At 48.4% G+C, this 16,997-nt stretch overlaps 6 protein-coding genes across 6 annotated transcripts; 1 reads left to right on the top strand and 5 right to left on the bottom strand.

The window, feature by feature from the left end:
* Positions 1-687: 687 nt before the first annotated feature.
* On the bottom strand, positions 688-2,788 carry N7516_004997 (glycoside hydrolase family 154 protein; the record flags this gene model as incomplete). The annotated part of the gene is made up of 3 exons (XM_057217717.1): positions 688-1,847; positions 1,922-2,220; positions 2,307-2,788. The coding sequence occupies 3 exons, from the start codon at positions 2,786-2,788 to the stop codon at positions 688-690; spliced, it is 1,941 nt and encodes a 646-aa protein (XP_057079600.1).
* Positions 2,789-3,310: 522 nt separating this feature from the next.
* Positions 3,311-4,647, bottom strand: N7516_004996 (putative lipoate--protein ligase; the record flags this gene model as incomplete). The annotated part of the gene is made up of 2 exons (XM_057217716.1): positions 3,311-4,232; positions 4,292-4,647. The coding sequence occupies 2 exons, from the start codon at positions 4,645-4,647 to the stop codon at positions 3,311-3,313; spliced, it is 1,278 nt and encodes a 425-aa protein (XP_057079599.1).
* Positions 4,648-4,887: 240 nt separating this feature from the next.
* N7516_004995 (bifunctional chorismate synthase/riboflavin reductase [NAD(P)H] ARO2) lies at positions 4,888-6,218 on the top strand (the record flags this gene model as incomplete). The annotated part of the gene is made up of 3 exons (XM_057217715.1): positions 4,888-4,922; positions 4,976-5,337; positions 5,401-6,218. 3 exons carry the CDS (start codon positions 4,888-4,890, stop codon positions 6,216-6,218), a joined length of 1,215 nt encoding a protein of 404 aa, XP_057079598.1.
* Positions 6,219-6,894: 676 nt separating this feature from the next.
* On the bottom strand, positions 6,895-9,715 carry N7516_004994 (uncharacterized protein; the record flags this gene model as incomplete). The annotated part of the gene is given in 2 exon segments (XM_057217714.1): positions 6,895-7,506; positions 7,520-9,715. 2 exon segments carry the CDS (start codon positions 9,713-9,715, stop codon positions 6,895-6,897), a joined length of 2,808 nt encoding a protein of 935 aa, XP_057079597.1.
* Positions 9,716-10,662: 947 nt separating this feature from the next.
* On the bottom strand, positions 10,663-10,966 carry N7516_004993 (con-10 family general stress protein; the record flags this gene model as incomplete). Its single annotated transcript, XM_057217713.1, has 2 exons — positions 10,663-10,782; positions 10,841-10,966. 2 exons carry the CDS (start codon positions 10,964-10,966, stop codon positions 10,663-10,665), a joined length of 246 nt encoding a protein of 81 aa, XP_057079596.1.
* A 1,013-nt stretch (positions 10,967-11,979) lies between these two features.
* N7516_004992 (uncharacterized protein) lies at positions 11,980-12,614 on the bottom strand (the record flags this gene model as incomplete). The annotated part of the gene is made up of 2 exons (XM_057217712.1): positions 11,980-12,324; positions 12,381-12,614. 2 exons carry the CDS (start codon positions 12,612-12,614, stop codon positions 11,980-11,982), a joined length of 579 nt encoding a protein of 192 aa, XP_057079595.1.
* Between the last annotated feature and the right edge of the window lie 4,383 nt (positions 12,615-16,997).

The raw sequence follows: 16,997 nt of genomic DNA, 5'->3' as shown, positions 1-16,997 counted from the left end.
GATGATCGCAGTGACTCCAGTCGAGGAGGGGAGTAGCCAATTTAAAGGGAATTCTTTGAGAATAGCCCACGACGAAGCTGAACTCAAGATGACGACGGCAATTGATATACGTATAAAATATGGAAAGAGACTACGAGCCCAAGCCTATGAGAGGTGTAACTCTAAGCCCAGTTGTCTTGGCTGGCCACCGAGCGACCTATTGGAAAAAAAGCAGGGACACGAAACAAGGCGAGGGGGAATGGATGAAAACATCCACGAATCCGAAGCAAGTCTGACACGGGTTGCAGAACGCTACTACTGCTCACATGGCTAGGGTATTTGGGGACTGAGCCAAAGATCCCAAGTGTCCAAGATGTTCACGGCTGATTCACGTGCAGCTTTTAGATGGGCGGGGAACGTGTGGGGGTAAAGTTCTAGGCTAGTATGTAGTACTTCGTATATGCTAGTTTTCCCGGGGATTTGAGCGTGGCAAAAAAAAAAAAAGAGACGAGGACAATGGAAGGTTAAAAGTAGGGGTAACAGGTGGGTATCTTACCCCGGATTGCGGAGAAGCTTAAAAACTTTAGGCTAATCCCAATACAGTAACCCTTTCCTGAATGAGATGTACCTAGGGTAAATCCCATATTTCATTCCAGACTGACTGTTCCCGGCTATTACACAATATCAAATTGGAATATCTACCAGAAATCAACTCTGACCCGTACTCTCCATCCTCTTCAATAGCCACTCTGGAATAACTGGCTTCTTCTCCCAAGCTGCCTTCCAATCCCGTTGGTGGTCAGGCACACCATAAACGGCCGAGACCAACCAGCAATCCTGGCCAGCTGCCAGGTCCACTGAAAGTGACGGTAGCAACGTGCGTCCATGAATGATATTAGAGTTCGGATCAGCCAGGACGATACGACCAACCCGCTCAATAGCCGAATGGAGCTCGACAATGCCAACAGCCCCAGCCGATGAAACGACAAGTCCACTTCGGCTGTCATGCATCGTCCCCTCAGAATCATCCCCAGTCATAGGCCCTAATGTACGGCCATTATCGCTGCGACATCCGTAAATAGCAAAGGCACCTTCAGAGGTTTGCAGAGCACGTCCGGTGCGCACATGGTGAGCACGCAGATGCCAGTTCTCCCTTTCCTCCGTTGGCGGAATGAGAATGGTCTCGATGTCCACATCTGGCCACGGTTTCCAACCAGACACAAGAATAGGCTGGCCATTGAGCTCTGGTTCCTCGAAGCGTGCATCGAGTGCCAGTCGTCTAGTCTGCCAGATATCGCCGCCGTCGTCTGATAATGCAAGCATGCTGTCTGGAGCATGCTGCTCCAGCTGGTATCCACCCGTCGGAACCGAGTATCCAAAGGCAGAACTGTATGCAAACTTGCCATACTTGGCTTGTGTTGCTTTGAGGGGGTAGTGGCATGCTTGCCCAGATGACAGCAGGAAAGAGTGTCCACCTCGACGGATGGCAATATGTTTGGGGTATTTGAGGGCTACCACTTCAGGCAAAGAGGAATTTGGGTAAGGCTCCTCTTGCGCGGACCAGAAGGGATGTGTCTCCGGTAGTGCTAGTGGGGTGAACGAGAGACAGCACCAGTACGGTGACCCGGGGGAATTGTAATTCTCCGTCAGGTACATATTAGCGTATGAGTATCCGAGACTCAACGTGCCATCGTTGTTGAACATGTCACATTGCGTAGACCACCACCGGAAATGGCGAAGGACAATCCCCCTCACCACACCCCATGTCAGTGGTTCCGGTAATTCGACATCTGCGAAGCCTAATGCACCCCAGAATCCAACCATGGCAAATCGATAGGTCATAGAGCGTCCGAATGGGATGGCGCTGCCTATTTGATAGTGGTTAAGTCACATACTAAAAGAAGAGAGAGAATCATATCAGAAAGACCAGCCCGGGACATACCGTTAGGATCGAAGTAGTGCACAAAATCTGCAGCAAACTCTCGTGCCCGCTGACGATAGCGCTCAGCACGCTCAGGATCAAAGTCGCCCGCCAGCTTCGAATAAAGAAGCTGCAAGAACTGAATGGCGAATGAGCCCGAGTAGTAATCCATCTGATGATGACGCTTAGGTCCATCATTGCTCCATCCTCCGCCAACATGGAAGGTGTCAAGATGGTCCATATCAGCCTCGATACGAGACAAAGAGTACTCAGCGCCATTCTTTCTGAGGCCCAAGTTTGCAAATACACGGAACCACAACCTACAATCACCCCAATCATAATTAGCCAACTCATTCAATCCACGTCAACAAGAGACCATCCTAAGCTGGATCAAGCCATAACATACCAATTCGTATTTGGCATCTCGCGCGCATTAATACTCGCCAGCCAACCACCAACATTCGCCCTCTCCTTCTCCGTTAATGGATCCCAAAAGACATGAGGCGCAACAGCAAGCGCAAACCCAATCGGACACATCTCCACCATGCGCTGATCCATATCCTCGATATGACCCCAGAACTCCGGATGTTCGGGATCGGTCCCGTTGATGATCCCCTGACGCCAGCGCTCGGCCTCGGGGTATTCATATTCGCCGCCTAGCAGCGAGGCCAGGCCCCATAGCGGACGGGCGTATCCCTCAATCTGGGCACCGCCTTCGTCGAATCGGGTCGTCGACGTGCCTACTTTAACACGCGTGCCGCCTGGTGTAAAGAGGGGCACCAGCGGGTCGAGAATAGCGCGACATGCTTCTTGTAGGTCGGATCTGGTCCGGAACAGGGATTCGCTGAAGGCATGTGAGGGGGTTCGGCCGTTAGCGTGGATAGACATGGTACGTCTGTAGGCTTGGAGGTTATAAGGAGTTTGAGCTGTTATGGTAGCTTTGTTTGTTTGATAGGGTGGTTGTAGGTTTTATAAATATTGGCTTCGGGTTAATCGCTGATTGTTAGTTGCTTAATAGGCACTTGATACCGGCGTTCGCGTGACTATGCCGATGTATAGTCATCACAGAGGTCATCTTGGTGCGAATCGGAACTCGCTGAGAATGCCGATTCAGCCAGTTGGAACTGTGCGTCGTTCTGGGGGAATCCTGGGGCTGGCGTGGGGGTTGCATTTAGCCGGTCGACGTAACGTGGAGAGATCATCAGTGACAAGAGGCTAGTCTGTCCGAAATGAGCTGTTGAATCTGATAAGTGGGGAAATTATCGTCCACCAATGAAGGAGACAGGCAACGCAACCAATAATGTGGCTCTTGTCATATATGATATCATGGTATTATATTGTACATAGGGTCCAAGAGCATTCAATAACTATACACGCCACGGATTGCACGGCATCAATGCAATTGGACAATTAACCCCCCAAAAGGCCACCCAAGAATTGGGCCAGCCCTTTCACAAGAGCATCATCGACTCCTTCGGTCTCACCAAGACCCTGCTTTAGGATCTCAGTCCACCGGGCCAAGGTAATCTCGTGCAGCTTCTGTCCATTCAGTGTCGAATGGACGCGACTGGCTTGGTCAGATGCGGTGGACTCGTCGGGTGAGACAGAGATGTGGCTTTCGACGATAGCACCATGCTGCAGGCGGAGGAATGCACGAGTACTCGAGGGGAGCGAGGAGGGCAATGGCGGCCGTTCACGGGGATCTTCCTCGATGGGGTACGTTGAGAAAGTGAAGCGCGGTGTTTGTGTGTACTTCCACTCCAACGAGCGTAACTCGGCAATTCCTTTCCCAATGGCAGGCACCTGCTCGCCCTGTACTTCTCCAACTGTACCAGCAACCCAAGAGTCCCCAGCAAAGACTTCAGGCTCATTTGCATGAGCACGTTGGGCCCTGAGAACAGCATCGGGATGTACCTCGTAGAGCCGAGCGAACTGCTCGATCACACTCTGAACCACGCTCTGCATGGAAAAGAACGAGTCTTCTAGCGCAGCCGAGACATTCCCGACTGGAGAACGAACGCTCTCAACGCCCTTGGCCAGGATATACGGGCGGGCGGAGGATCGCAGGTACCGGCCAAGATCATGAATATTCGGGGAATCGAGCAAGCAAGTGCCGTGGTGGAGGGCTCGGTGTCGAGTGAGCTTAAACGCAGAGCCAGACACCTTGCGTGTCAGAGGCTCGCTGGGATCATTTTGCATTCCCTCTGCTCGGGCCATGACAATATCATGCCGCTCATTGACACTGGTGTTGTTAGCCCCGACCTGGTGAAGTGCGCGCACCACCATCTCGGCATGCTTGTCACGCGTAAACGAGGTACGTGGGCATATAACGCTGTAATTTAGGTTACCTTCATCGTGGAAGACAGCCCCGCCGCCTGATCGCCGACGCACGAATACTGCAGCTTCATCTCCCCCGTCGTGCCGTTCCTGCGGTCATTATGAAGTGTGCGGAGATCTGTCTCAAGCCATGGGTTCTGGTTGCGACCAATGACTACACATGGCCGATTTGCATAAAGGAACAAGATGCTAGACTCTGCCGGGGCATTTTCTAATAGGAAGTGTTCGATCGAAAGGTTCACGTAGGGATCTGTTGATAACGATTGGTAGATCTGGTGTAAAGAGCAGGGACGGCTGGCGAGCTCGGCGAATTGATGAGCGGGATATGATGAATTATGGCGAATCCAGCCATTTTTTAATGGGTTAGTCCAAAGTGCCCAAGACGAGGAATATCCTCGAAGGGCGAGCATTGGAGCAAGGGTGAAACGAAGTTATTGATCGCATCACGAAAGTTTATGGGCCGATAGTCGGCTGCGCTAGTCCCAGATGAGAATTCCAGCGATGAGTCGATTTCCAATTTCCTTTTTTTCTACTTGCGGTCACTTCACCACCTTTGTATTCTCTTCCAATTCTACTGTTTGTGTTGATAACAGGGTCTTTGAACTTATACTTTTACTTCATTACCTTGCGACCATCTTTCAACGCCCATCATGTCGACGTGGGGTCAATATTTCCGTGTCACCACGTAAGTTGCCCACCCCCCCACCACACACATCACTACTAACACCCACGATTCAGTTATGGCGAGTCTCACTGTCGCTCAGTCGGCTGTATCGTCGACGGATGTCCTCCAGGCCTAGAAATCACCGAGGCCGACATCCAGCCTCAAATGACCCGGCGCCGTCCCGGCCAAAGCGCCCTTACTACCCCGCGAGACGAGAAGGACCGAGTTGAGATCCAGTCAGGCACAGAGTTCGGCATCACTCTGGGCACACCAATTGCCATGGTCGTCCGCAATGAGGACCAGCGTCCTAAAGACTACGGCAACAGCACAATGGACCTGTACCCCCGCCCTAGCCATGCCGACTTCACCTACCTTGAGAAGTACGGTGTCAAGGCCAGCAGCGGCGGTGGTCGCAGCAGCGCCCGTGAGACCATTGGTACGTTATGTGTAACCATCAACATCGGAAACGAGAGTACTCTGGCTAACCCAACCCCCACAGGCCGTGTCGCCGCCGGCGCTATTGCTGAGAAGTTCCTCGGCCTGGCGCATAACATCGAAATCGTCGCCTTCGTCTCCTCCGTTGGCAATGAGCACCTCTTCCCCCCGACCCCCGAACACCCCTCCCCCTCCACGAACCCGGAGTTCCTTAAGCTGATCGAGACGATTGACCGCCAAACCGTCGACTCCTTCGCACCCATCCGATGCCCGCAAACCGCCGCCGCTGAGCGCATGACCAAAGTCATCGAGAAGTTCCGCGACAACCACGACAGCATCGGTGGAACCGTAACATGTGTGATCCGCAACGTACCAGTTGGACTTGGCGAGCCCTGCTTCGATAAGCTTGAAGCTAAGCTCGGCCACGCCATGCTCAGTATCCCCGCGACCAAGGGCTTCGAGGTTGGCTCCGGTTTCGGCGGCTGCGAGGTCCCTGGCTCAACTCACAACGACCCCTTCATCGTCGATCAGACCGCAGACAGCCCCCGTCTCACTACCAAGACTAACAACTCTGGCGGTATCCAGGGTGGTATCTCCAACGGCGCGTCCATCTACTTCCGCGTCGCCTTCAAGCCCGCTGCTACTATCGGCCAGGCACAGACCACTACTACTTACGACGGTGAGGAGGGTGTCTTGGAGGCTAAGGGTCGTCATGATCCTTGTGTTACCCCCCGTGCTGTCCCTATCGTTGAGGCTATGTCGTCGCTCGTTGTCATGGACGCTCTCATGGCTCAGTATGCTCGTGAGGGTGCTAAGAACTTGCTTCCCCGGAAGCCCCAGACTATTCCCACTCACCCTGCAACTGGTGCTCCTTCGTCGTAGATGGGTGGAAACCTGACAAGTTATATTAAAAATGTTATATGCAAGCGTTATTAAGAAGGGTCATGTCTGAGTCTATATATGTCTTCGATACATCATGGAGCTACAAAAGCGTTATATAGATGTCATATTCACGCATTTACCAATCTTGGGATACCCTATATCCTCATCTTCTAGAAATGTCTACCTAGGTAGCTTATGAAGCTGTCTATGTAAGAACTGCAGTTACTCCTAAAAGCTCAATAAATCATAAAGCAAGACATCAATTTTGGACTCGCTACCTAATCCAACAAACGCTATTCTCTAGCGAAGAGGCATAAAAAAAAGGAGAAACATCGATTCATCAGGACCATCTCATCTCGGAACGGCATCAAACATCGCTGTGGATATCAAAACGACAGAAAACAGCAGCCACCCACAAAAGAACGGCAAGACAAAAAGGTTAAGACGCCAATGAAGCGAACAAAAGCTCACACGCCCAAGTTGTGTACAAACAACGCAATGCAATGTAACACAATACATCCCCGGTGTCTCTCATAGATACAGACACCAAACCTCACCCAAAAAAAGGAACATGCAAAAGTACAAGTGAGAAAGTAAAAAGAGAGAGAGAGAGAGAGAGAGAACAGGACAATCAGGAGAAAAGAACAAAATCCCAGATCTCAGATCTCAGATCTAGCTAGGTACTAACCCTCCGGTTCCCAGTGGCCCAACTAACAGAGCGCTCAGACATACTATCAATATCGCCAGCGGTAGCATTAACGACACGGAGTTTCTCTCGAGGAACGGTAAAGGTGGTCTGGACCCGTCTGCCTTCAGCAGCACCCTCCAAGTCCCAATCATAGACATCTTCCTCGTCATCCCCGAAGCCAGCTTCGTTACCTAGATATCCCGGTGCACCGATGAAAAGATCATCGCGTGTAGACCGGGCAGTGTTGAACACATCGTCAGAAACACGCTTGCTCGCGTTCCAATCTTTGGCACCCTGCTTGCGGCGGAATAACTCTGCCGAAGCGCTGACTGCTCGGCGCGGCGTGCTAGGATTCGAGGCTGTGGATTGTTGGCTTAGCGTGCTGCGGCGGTCAATTCCGGAGGCATGGTGCACTGTGCTATTTGTATTGGTATCGGAGCATAGCACGCTGTCGGGGCTACGGCGGGTCATTGTTAGGGCTCGACGCATGGTGTTCATTACCCAGTCTGAGGCTTTGGGTTTGGATTCTCGGGGCAGTTTTGAGGGGGATGAGGGTGCGGTTTGGTCGAGGGTGTCGAATAGGAGGGACTCGTTCTCTGACTGGTGGTGGGACATGTTTGTCTGGGCTGTAGAGTAGGAATCCGCTGATACTGATTTCACCGAGGGGGGCTACGCCGTCTGGGTCGCTGTGTGTTGAGGCTGCGGCGATATATTCCAGTGACTGACGCCCGCTGCCCCAGCTCAAAGGTCGATCAACAACGATGCCTCGTGCTTGGTTGACCTTGCCTACAGGCTGGATGGACGGGAAGGAGAAAGCTGAGATGTCTGACAAGTTGGTGGCTGTTCGGTCGCTTTTTGTCGGGGACTCGACATCCACAGACCCAATATCCTTTCGCCGGCTGTAGAAAGGACCTAGGCCAACGCCAAATATGGTGCTCCGAGGAGTTGCGTAGGGGGTATCTGAGAAGGGGTCTTCGGGCTCCATCGTATTAACCGTGGGTCGTGTTTCAGCTGGGATGGTTGCCATGAGATGTTCTCGGAAGATCGCTTCATCTTCCTCGCGTTCATCAATAGGGTGGATATCACCGGTAACATCACCGCGCCTGTATTCGCTGTTTCGATATGAGAATGGTCTATTGTTCACTGGAGGTACCACAGGGGGTCGGTTATTCTTGAATGGACTAGTAGGGTCCATCAGCAGGCCAGTCTTCTCTGCCGTGCCTTCGCCCTGTTCCTTCCAGTTTGGTCGTGTCGTCTGGCTATGATTTGCCGACCAAGGATACATGGAGGCATCTCTTTTTTGGCTCATTCCAGAACTCCGAATGCTACTTGCTTGGGTTGGACAATCTCGGGCCCAGAAGTGAGCTCGTTCTGCTCCCAAAGCAAGTTCCCGTAGCTGCGAGTCTCGCTTGCCCTTTACGCGGCGCTTTCGGTAGTAGTTCCATCCGCACAAAATGATGGCCGCAGCAGCGGGGCATCCAATACCCAATCCAACCCCTAAGCCGGCCTTTTGGGATGATGAAAGCTTGCCAGAATTGGAGGACGCATTCGATGAACTGGCTGCAGGATTGCGGTAAGAGGTGACCCAGCTGCTCGAAGTCACATTGTAGAGATAGACTCGCGAGTTGGACTGCACAGTCGCTGAGGCCCGTTTCGAGGATGGTTTCGGGATATTGTAGCCCCCAGAAATCATCATGACGCCCCCAGGGAGCATTGCCGCTCCATGTCCAAAGATTCCAGCTCCCTTCGCGATCCCCAATCCTTCAAAAGAGGGTGCTGTCCAAATCCATTCTGTGGCCCCGCCAAACCCTTCTGCAAGCTCCAGAACTGCAAATTGCGGCTCGGCAGGGATACTCATATCGCCCACCCAACCTCCAAATACAAACACTCTATTGCCATCTTCCGAGAGAACCGCGGTGTGGCCGGAACGGGGCTCAATGGAAACCATATCCCGAGCAGTCAGCTCAGTCTTTGGTGTCGAATTCGAGGTTGCAGAAACAAAGCTCCAGCTTTGCTGCGGCAGCGAGAAAATGGCAAGTTGTGACATATTAAGGAACGCCTGCTTGGTATGACCACCAAGAAACAAAAAGTCCTGCTGTTTCCCCGTAGACCCGGCAGCATAGGTAGGCTGGAGCGGCACGACGGCCATTCCAGCTTCAGCGACGGGCGGTGCGCGCTTTCCGGTAGTGGCAGCGGTGAACTTGGTGTTATAGTAGGGGCTCGGCCCTAACACGACCGTTGACTGGGAATAGTTGGCTGCCGAGACCCATGTTTCGTCCGTGCTGTTGGCGAATGGACACATCCCACCAAAAGCGTACATGGAGCTCTCATCTTCGTGGTGGGATGTCGAATACGTGAAGGCTGCCGTCAGGTAGTTCGGTGCGGTCTTTGCGTCGCTGGTAATGACTGGCAGTCTGTCCCAAGTTCCATTGCCAATTGAGCTTTTGCTGTTTGGGTGGAACTGCCATAGTACCGGGTTATCGGATGCGCTGTGACAGTTGCCCGAGTAGACTGTGATAAGGCCTTGTTCATTGATGGCAGCAACAAAGCTTGAATTCTGATCAGAACTGTTGAACGGCGTGCTCTTCAGCAGGGTTTGGTAAGATAGATTCTCGGCATCGATACTGGTGGATAGGTTGAGGGAGACAAACTCGGTTTGCCCAGTGGAGCTAGGTCGGAGGATGTACGCGAGGGAGTCATTGTGTTGTGGGGAAAGGAAGATGGAAGATGGAGTGTATGGGATTGCAGTCGAGGGATCAACTAGCGCAAGGAGCGCAAGCAGAAATGCCTTTGGTTTTCGGTGCTTCATGTTGCGATCTGAGACAATCAGGAGCAGGGATACATGCCAGGATCGACGAGCATGGCATGTGCCACGCGAATATCTATTTTCGGACAGTGCAATGTAGTTAAATTTTGACAGTTAACATCAAACGCGTCAATATCAATAAGGAAACATTGAAAGGTAGAGAAGCAAGGAGGTATTGAAGGGGTAACATTGTAGAAGTGTTAGCAAACTTGTTTACGATCCGAGCTGGGCCTCTCTCTCTCTCTATATTACCAGACCAATCATTACCAGTACCAAGAATCACTTTTAATGTTTTTTATTCACCCGACCTTATTTGGTCGCTCTAAACAAAGAAAGAGGGAACAGAGAAACTTAATGGACCGAGACGTAGATCGACGCGGGAACTTCGTTGCTCGGCAACGGTGGGTGATTGCGTGTTTTTTTCATGTGAGGATACACTAACTAACTAGTTATGTTGTAAATTATTCCCCAGGCGGTAGCATTAAAACTTGCTTTGATTAACAGGATTAATTTAATTAATTTAATTAATTTAATTACCTCTAACATACTTGAGTAACTTGATCACCTTCAATCTCAGAATTTGACGTTATCAAGATTTCCCCTGTGGGCCTTCAACGAGAGTGGGTATCAGATGTGTCTCAGAGCACCTTAACACATGCATAAATTCAATCTTGACAACGGCCCCTAAGTGTGTTTTTCCCCGCAAAGTAATAGAATCAAACAGCTTCTACGTAAGGTCTATCTCTTTTATATGGGGATCAGGCAAATGTAAAAGACTTAGGCGAGAAGCCCTAATTTTACCATTGAAGCGGAGATCGTAAACGAATGTATATCACTTCAGGCAACAGACAAAGTTCATTTGATTCTTTTCACCATACAGCTAAAGGGTACATAGTAGCTGAGGCTAACAACTTGCCAGCTGCGACGATGATAAAAAAACATGATCAACCTTATTCTTCCGGCTGCTGGTGGACAGATCGACCTCCCTTCCGACCTGCCTCCTTGGCTCTAGGGCTTCCTGGCTCGAATTTTCCACGTGAAGCGTGGCCGCCCTTCGAGGCAATGTCTCTCTTTTTTTTAAAGTGTAAGTTGCTATATCAAAATAGATAAGAAGCTGCTTTTACTAACCTGCTTATTGGTATCCATAGAGGCAAATCCACTGTGATGGCTAGACTGTCCACCCTTTCGAGCAATTTGCTCGACCTCTTCGTGAGGTCGGTTGTGGAAGTTACCAGGGTTGGGGTTATCGACCATTGTGATAGTATGTACGAAGTAGTAATATGTGGTTGCAGATAGCTTTGAAGTATGTATTGAATTGTATGATTTCTATGGTAAATTCACTGCGTATTTATATATCTGACTATATCCAACGCCACGAGGTGGCTTGATGGGATGGAGTCACCTTGACGTCTATTCAACCCCAGCTTGCCATATTTCAATGTTGCCTCCACTGAACACTTTCCCATGGCTTCACCACGATCCATCTGGGGAAGTTTCAAGGAATATTATGTACAATGACAAGAGAATAGTGGGGCCAAGTTCTACTGCTCTCATATGTGTAAGTAGGCTTAAGAACAGGAGCTTCGTGTGGAAGGAATCTGTGTCACTATGATGTAAATGTATATTTAGTTGTCAAAGAATAGATCAAAGTGCCTCTGCATTATATGTCATTTTTGGTTGAATACAACGGCAAAGTCAAATGTTCAACATGTTCAAACCCAGCATGGTAGATGAGCATGGAACATATGATCATGGACAGTATGTACTTAGGATTAGGTATGTACATCTAGGTGTTTAAGGACACGTATCAAAGTCACGAAATGAATGAGCAACATTGGCTTGAATGATGAATATCAGTGATACACGACAGAATCACTAGAGAAATGTGATCTAGGCGATTCATCGCTTGCACGAGTCCACCGGTGTGTCTTTCTAGACCTGACCTGACCTGACCTGATCTCTGGGTCGTCTCGGGGGTACAGAAGTTAATCGAATGAAGGCAAGAGGTACTGGTATTGCACTAGACTGGTCTGGTGTCAATGAACCAGACCAGAGTCTATGTCGATTCTCATCACGTCACCGTAATTGTGGATTGTATAACTTAACCCAAATTTATGGACCATCGCCTCAATCAGAAGTAAATAATAAGCTAACCAATAAATCAACATTGATTGATATATAGTCAATCAACAGCATCCTAAGTACACAATGTTCGGGAAAGAATTTCAACAATATGTATGCAGCCTGCAAGACTCATACCAGCACTTTTATTTCGAAGAGGGATTAGGCATCCCTGATGTATCAGGCCACTTACGGAAGAGGTCGGCGAGATGATCGATCGGAGCCGTGAGAAGCCCCACGGCTGTCTCGTAAGGAGGCTTGTCTGGTGCACTAGGGTGAGAACGTGACGGGATGAACATCTTAGTTCGGCCAAAGCTCTTAGAGCAGCTCTCACTATCCTCTTGAGATAGGGCTTGCTCCAGTCTAGGCAAATCGTCACTCTCCTCCTCTTTGATATGCTCGGCAAGGTTCTCCATCAGCTCCCTGATAGTGGGAACAAACTGCGTATCTGAAGGTGTCATGTTTTGGAACGCCTTCAGTTGCACTTTGACCTATATCCATTACGCCATGTTAGAACCATGATAGGTAGCAGAGAGACTTGACTTACTTTCAGGTGCTGCTCACGGTCCTTATCGGCCATTGCCACACCATTGGGGATCAGTTTTTCAAAGAGAGGATAAATAAGAAGTTCTTCTCCAATGGAGTGTCGAGCTAGTTCCCAGGTAAACAGATTCTGGAAGCGGGTCTGTTCATCCTCGTCCTTGGAGGTAATTATCTTGCCATAATATGATTCAATCTCCCGGTGATCCTTTTTGATCGTGTCGATGATACGGGGTGTCATTGTGGTAGCTGTTGCAATTCCACGTCTCTGAGCAATGCGTAACACGAATTGATTGAGATAAGGAGTTCTTGATGAACAAAGAGCAAAAGTCATTATGGCCTTGGTAGAAGATTCGCGCCAGCAATCACAGCAGGCGGAAACTTGGCCTCCTTATACCAAACGTAATTGAAATAAGGAGTTAAATGCAATTCAAGTCCGTACTTGTCTATCCGCGCGCTAGGTCACACTTACGTGAGTGAATTAAATATACATGTAGTATATTAATTCCTACTCAAGCCTAGACAACCCCTAAAGCGGTAGATCTTACGTCTAATGGATGTAATGAGAGTCGTGTCACATTTCTAGAATACTAGGACTCACATGATCTTGACTGTTCATGATATCATATATAACTCGAGTATCCTAGGGTCACAAATCGGAAGATCAAGAAAGCTATACAATGACTGATTTACCCGTCATGTCTGAATCATCAATGCACCCTATGTGCAGAATACCAACTACGGAGAAGCGCCTGGCAGCCTTTTTGTCATCTGTACCATAAACTATCTAAGATGAATTATTTAATCCAGGCAGACAAATGGGTAGGTAAACCGGTCTCATCTCCATGGTTGTTCTGAGTACTCACTAGGCATGCCCTGAGCGTTCTGACTGCTTATTAACCTTAGTAACGTACCTAGGTACCTACCACTTGTGGATGAAATAATAGCTGGGTAAACTAAAATTATATGGGACGAGTATTAACACACAGTAGATATATGTCTGGCTATTAACGGGAGGTCCATGTCTAAGCGCAGACTATGCCCTATCCCGATGGAGCTGACTATCCCGCTGGTTCAAGGCACACAAAACGGGACCCGTGCATGGAAAAATGCTCGAACAGACTACGTGGGCTCAGCGGCTACCATCGTCAGTCACCGGCTTTTAAGGCTGCCGAGTCTTAAGAGTACGAGAGGGAAGAAAAAAGCAAACCTAAGTAGAAAAGTTAGTTGACTTCAGCCAGTCGCGAGTAAATGAGATCGGTGGACAGGTGGTTTAGCTTTGTTCGGCAATGATAGGCAAATATCTAGTAGTTTGTGATCGTGCACTTTGCCTTAATATGGACTATAAATGATTTTCCAAGACAAGAGAGCCGCCATTTGTGGACTTGTATACAATCATACGTGGAAATCAGGGATTTAGAGATATTAACAGGGCTATTCCAGTTTATTATTAATTACTACCAAGCACCTTTGGTGTTTACATATGTACTCAAACATCAAGACCACTACGGAGTAGATATTAGATATCAACTGAGCACAATGATCTAAATCAAACTACATCGCACTGTGCCTGTGCACAAACAACATGTACACTAGCGCCTCGTCCGCGGGTGTCTAATGTCCGGTATTCAGCACAGCCAAATTGCAAATTCAGCTCGACGTTAACACAGAGTAATAAGGGACTAGCGCGTGGCACATTCCCGGTCAACCGGGACTTAATCAAAGGCAGAAGAGCGAGAAACATTCTTACCCCTTTCGTCATACAGCAGGATTAACACGAGCAATCCCCCTCAATGAGTATTAGCGCAGATCCCGAATTGGAGGAGGGATGTGGGATTGGGAATAGAATTGCGGGTGGTGAGCAGAGGCAATGCTCGTCTTCGTGTGCTTTGGTCGCTTTTTTGCGGTGCAGGTGGCGCTCGGGGACTGTAGGTACTGTAGGTACATGCGTCTTGGAGAAAATCAACTAATTTGAATCTGGATATGGAATAAAATGAAATAGAAAAAAAAACAGAATATCATGCGAAATATCATGCGGAATAAGATTATTATTTTATTGAAACGGTCAAGGTGTAGCCAACCCTGACAATTGCCCATGATACTTCTACCTCTTGGTCTTTTATAGGATTAGGTCGGTTTGGAATCGCATGCATCGGCGCCGGAAATGGCTGCAGAGCGTCCACGGGTGTTTTGTCGGATGTTTAGGCCGAACTTCCACTGCGCGGGGCAAACTGTACAACAATTGTAATAGCGATTGGCATGTTTGGACTCTCTACCCCTGTAGTATAAGATGGCTATCATTGCTGAGAATGCGGCATATAACCATTGACCAGCCGTCTCCCACATGCGACGACAAGGGTGTTTGGTCCAAATCACTCGGATACATCCTCGCGTGAGGATGAGTACACCGATGTACCTCCTACGAATAGGGTAGTATAACTAGTTCGCGCAGCGTCTAGGGTAGGTAGACTACGAAGTAAGTATGCCCATTAAACCCCCGCGATCACCCTTGTCTAGTTTAGCCCCTTTTTTTCCTTTTTCGCCAGTCGATCGAGTGATCCCCCGCACCACCTAAGTTGCGGGGATTGTTTGAGGGGAGAATATCGTCTGGGCATCTGTGATTACTCGTGCTCATAAGAGTTATCATGGAATATCCATGGATCATACCTGATGGAGACAATATAAGTCAGCAAATTACCTACCTAGGTATCATACTTAGGATTTATACGCCACAAGAGAACAATGTGTGCCAATCACAGTGTTAGTTAATGTATTAATCTGGGATATAATAAAATGCCAAGATGGGTATCCCTATTATGAATGTGGTTTTGAAACTTGCTAACTTACTATTTCGTATACAACATACTAAAACAGAAGGCTAATTGGGGCCAGACCCCTATATGACGTCGAGTATAGCGCACTGATACTCTGACGCACAGACGGCGGATTTTAGTATTTCCTGCCTTAAAAGAGCTTCATGCAGGACGCCTCCCGAAGACTGGGGGTATTCTGTATTATAGTATTATATAGTCTTACAGTATAATTCGTTATATACTTCTCTATACATACCTATATATATATATATATATATATATATTTATGTACAAAGATGTTGGAGTGTATGGAGTATCTAAGCCGAAATAGCGGAAGCTCGATCCATGGACACGTTTTGCCTTTTTTTCCCTTACCTCAACTAGTTGGAATGAACTACAAGAGAGAGAGGAAAACAGGGAAAAACAGGAAAAAGGCATACCGAAAAAAAAAACCCTACCCCCTATAATACAGTTTCCGGTATTAGCCCAGTAGTTCGGACAGAAGTTTGAAGGTGCCGAGTTGGACTTCATACGATTGGAGGCAAAATAGGATCATATATATATATCTAACTAGGGCCGGAGTAACCTGGTCTCAAGAGACTAGAAACTCCTCTCTGTCGGAGCCGAGGGAATTGGGTTCCAAGAAATCAGAAAGGAAAAAAAAAAAATAAGAATCATCATACGTTGGGCAACCATGGTCGGCCATTTTCTTGGGAATTTTCACGATGACTTCTTAGTCTAGGCTTATTGCCCATGTACTTAACTGCAATCTGTCAATTCCTCATCTTGTCCACGGGAGAAGTCCTCGACGTAAAGACCCTAAACCCAGTGGCAAATCCGCCACTGGGAAAGAACATCAACTACATAGAACTACATATTTAATCTAGTTATATATAAAAAGAAAATATTAAAAAAAATACTACCTAGGTAGCTTATAAGAACCTTCGCATATAAAAGATGTTAGATTAATCTGCAAACAGCCCGGAATTTCAGAGCTGACAGTCCCCACTAGGTATATGGATAAAATCTGATATCAATATATCAATATATCAATATATCAATACGGAGTAATGGTTAACTAGTTACCTAGGTATAAGTTAGAACTCTTAATCTGCTTGGCTCCAAATTATGTACTCGGATTGATTTTGGTTCTTGGCGTCCCGATCATCGCTCTACCCTATTACCCACCCAACCTCCCCCTTCGACTCTTCAACTCTCCCCTCTTGTCTCGCTTTCTCTACACATCTTTTTTTTTTTTCTCTTTCTCTTTCTTTTTTAATTCTTACAGCTTCTTGGCTGTCTTGCCTTTCCTTTGGACATTACTTTCGGATCTCTTATTCTTGATTGATCCCGATCTCGTTGTCCCCCCCCACCTCCAATCCCCGAGAATTGGCCATCCGAATGAGCCTAACCCCAAATTATTTATAGCATCTGTTACAACGGCACTCCTTTTTTTTGACTTGATCCCCACGTGTGGATGTGGGATCGTCCAAACCCTCGTGCAGTAGCAGGTCTACCTCGTGTCCTCCCCCCTAAGGCGACAACCCGCTGTCCGGTACACGGTTTCCGTTGCTCAGTTGTCGCCATCCCTATTGATCTCGTGAAAGTAATGCCGACCTGTTCTTGCGTGGCAACAGAGCTTTTTGTCAGCTCACCTTGAATCAATTATTACGAGGGAAACCCCACCCCCCCCCGAAAATAAAAGTGTCGAATTGGAGGATGTTCAACTAGGATGCTCAACTGCACTCTCGGCACAGCTGCCTCGGCCCCCTCCCTTTGAAATGATATCACAAAAGAAGGAAGAAGGGAAT

The sequence above is a fragment of the Penicillium verrucosum genome (genome assembly GCF_028828655.1).
Source record: "Penicillium verrucosum strain IBT 35672 chromosome Unknown utg000001l_segment0_segment0, whole genome shotgun sequence".
Lineage (NCBI taxonomy): Eukaryota > Fungi > Ascomycota > Eurotiomycetes > Eurotiales > Aspergillaceae > Penicillium > Penicillium verrucosum.
Note: the sequence above shows the minus strand (reverse complement) of the source record. Positions and strands in the feature narration are given on the sequence as shown.